The following is a 2,069-nucleotide window of genomic DNA, read 5'->3' as shown; positions in this document are numbered from 1 at the left end:
TTTTGGAAAAGGGGGGGGGGATCATTGGTTTCCGCACCCAAGGGGGGGGGGAAAGGGACAGGAACAAAAACCCTGGCCAACCGGTTCCCCCCCGGGGGGCCCCGGGGGGGGCTATTTCAACCCACTTTGGGCCCCGGGGCAAGGGGGGGGTCCTTTTCCCCCCCAATTGGGTTCCCTTTTGGTCCACCGGGGCCCACCCCTTATTTTGTTTTCAGGCTGATTGGGGGGTGTGTTGGCCAATGCCGGGCCCCCAGAGGCGGGCCAGAACAAGATTGGGAAGCCTTTTTCGGGGCCGGGGGGGGGTTAGACAGGGGGGGGGGCGGCCCCCCCGCCCTTGGGGACGCCGGGGCCCCCGGGGGGGGGGCAGCCAGTACAGAGAACCAGGGGGGGGGGGGCATCGCGGCCCCCCCCCCCCCCCCCCCGGGCAGAATGGTAAACTCGTGTCTACTCACCTCGTCGGCTCCATCGGCTGCCTCTCCTCGTGCGCCGGCTGCCTCTCCATCCAACCGCTTCTGCGTCCCCTTCTCTGCCCGGTGCTCGCGTGTCGCGATGTCGCTCTGCCGAGAGGGTCATCGCCGGCGTAGGCGGAGCGGCGGGCCCTTCGTTACAGAGACAACAAAGACATTTCACCCCTCGGGCTGTTGTTGCAGACAGAAAAACAAATTTGGCGCGCGTGCGCGCAAGGTATGCTAGTATGATAAAAAAGAAAGGTATGCCACCTGCCGTCCTCTACTCGGGGGTCCGGCCGACGCTTCGTCGCTGCAGCAACCGCGAGAGCTACAGACAAGCGCGATGCTTCGGGTCGCTGCGAGGCGTGCGTCCGTGTCGCTGCCGCACCTTACCCGTGGCTATCCTGCGCCGTATCCGTCGCACACCGTCCTCGGCATGCCGGCGCTCTCGCCGACGATGACGCAAGGCAATGTCGAGAAGTATTTGGTCAAGGTCGGAGACCCGATCGCGGCCGGCGACCGCATCGCAGAGGTTGAGACGGACAAGGCGACCGTCGACTTTGACGTCGTCGACGACGGCATCGTGGCGAAGTTTCTCATTCCGGAAGGCGCGCAGGATGTCCAAGTCGGCACGCCGATGATTGTCCTGTGCGAGGAGGCGGGCGACGTGGCGGCCTTCGCGGACTTTGAGCCCAAGGCACCCGGCAGTATTGCCGAGGCGGCGCCGCCGCCGACCGAATCGGCGCCGGCGCCGGTTGCCGCACCGCCGCCACCCGTGCTCGGCGCCGCCTCGGCAGCCGGAAAGGGAGCCTCGCTGGCCGTGACGGCGTGGGGCCGCTGGACGGTCATGGTGGCGTGATCCGGATCACCGGTGGCTATCGCGCGCGGCGCAGTCGACGTGGGGGCGCGCCGGCGGCGAGGAGGGGGAGCAGCAAAGAGGAGCGACATACCGTTAGCAGCGAGCACGCGAATCGCGATGCCGATGGCCGATGCGAGGCGCCGGCTGACGTGCGGGTGACGGATGTAAAACGGTCATACCGACGGCATGGACAGTGTTGGTTGGTGAAACACGGTTTACCTCTAAACCTAAGCGTCCACTCTCTCTGACTCTCTCTCTTGTCGCTCTCTCTCTCTCCTAAATTGTGATTTGTGTAAACGACGTGCGAGACTCGTCCCGACGATACCTCTCCCTCGCTAAACGAGTGACCCCGACCACGACTTCGACGGCTCGGACGGGCTCCACCAGTCCTTCAGCCGCTGCAGCGGACTCTTCGATTTGGGCGGACTCCACCAGTCCTTCAGCTGCTGCAAACGGCTCTTCCCTGTGGCCATGCCCCTGCTGCGCGGCATCGCACTCGTCAAGAGCTTGCGTGCCCTCTCCCACGTCTCTCCGGAGATCTCCGCGCCTGTAGCAGAGAGCTTCTGCAGCTGCTCTCGCGAGGCAACAAACAGGACGGCCACGATCAGAGGAACCATCGTGTACTTGTCCTGCAGCGCGTCCAGCAGCGCCTCGTCGAGCGGCCTGTCGGGCTTGAGCGAGGCGAAGAGGCCGTCTGACGAGTCGGCAAAGAGGTCCTCCGCGAACTGCTCGGGCGCGGAGTTCTGCAGCCCCGATGCGAG

At 65.4% G+C, this 2,069-nt stretch overlaps 1 protein-coding gene across 1 annotated transcript; it reads left to right on the top strand.

Annotated features, from left to right (window-relative positions):
• The first annotated feature begins 732 nt into the window (after positions 1-732).
• Positions 733-1,536, top strand: EMIHUDRAFT_440829 (dihydrolipoamide acetyltransferase). Its single transcript, XM_005788193.1, has one exon. It carries the CDS (start codon positions 793-795, stop codon positions 1,306-1,308), a length of 516 nt encoding a protein of 171 aa, XP_005788250.1. The 5' UTR covers positions 733-792; the 3' UTR covers positions 1,309-1,536.
• Positions 1,537-2,069: the final 533 nt, after the last annotated feature.

The sequence above is a fragment of the Emiliania huxleyi genome, assembly GCF_000372725.1.
Source record: "Emiliania huxleyi CCMP1516 chromosome Unknown EMIHUscaffold_137, whole genome shotgun sequence".
NCBI lineage: Eukaryota > Haptophyta > Isochrysidales > Noelaerhabdaceae > Emiliania > Emiliania huxleyi.
Note: the sequence above shows the minus strand (reverse complement) of the source record. Positions and strands in the feature narration are given on the sequence as shown.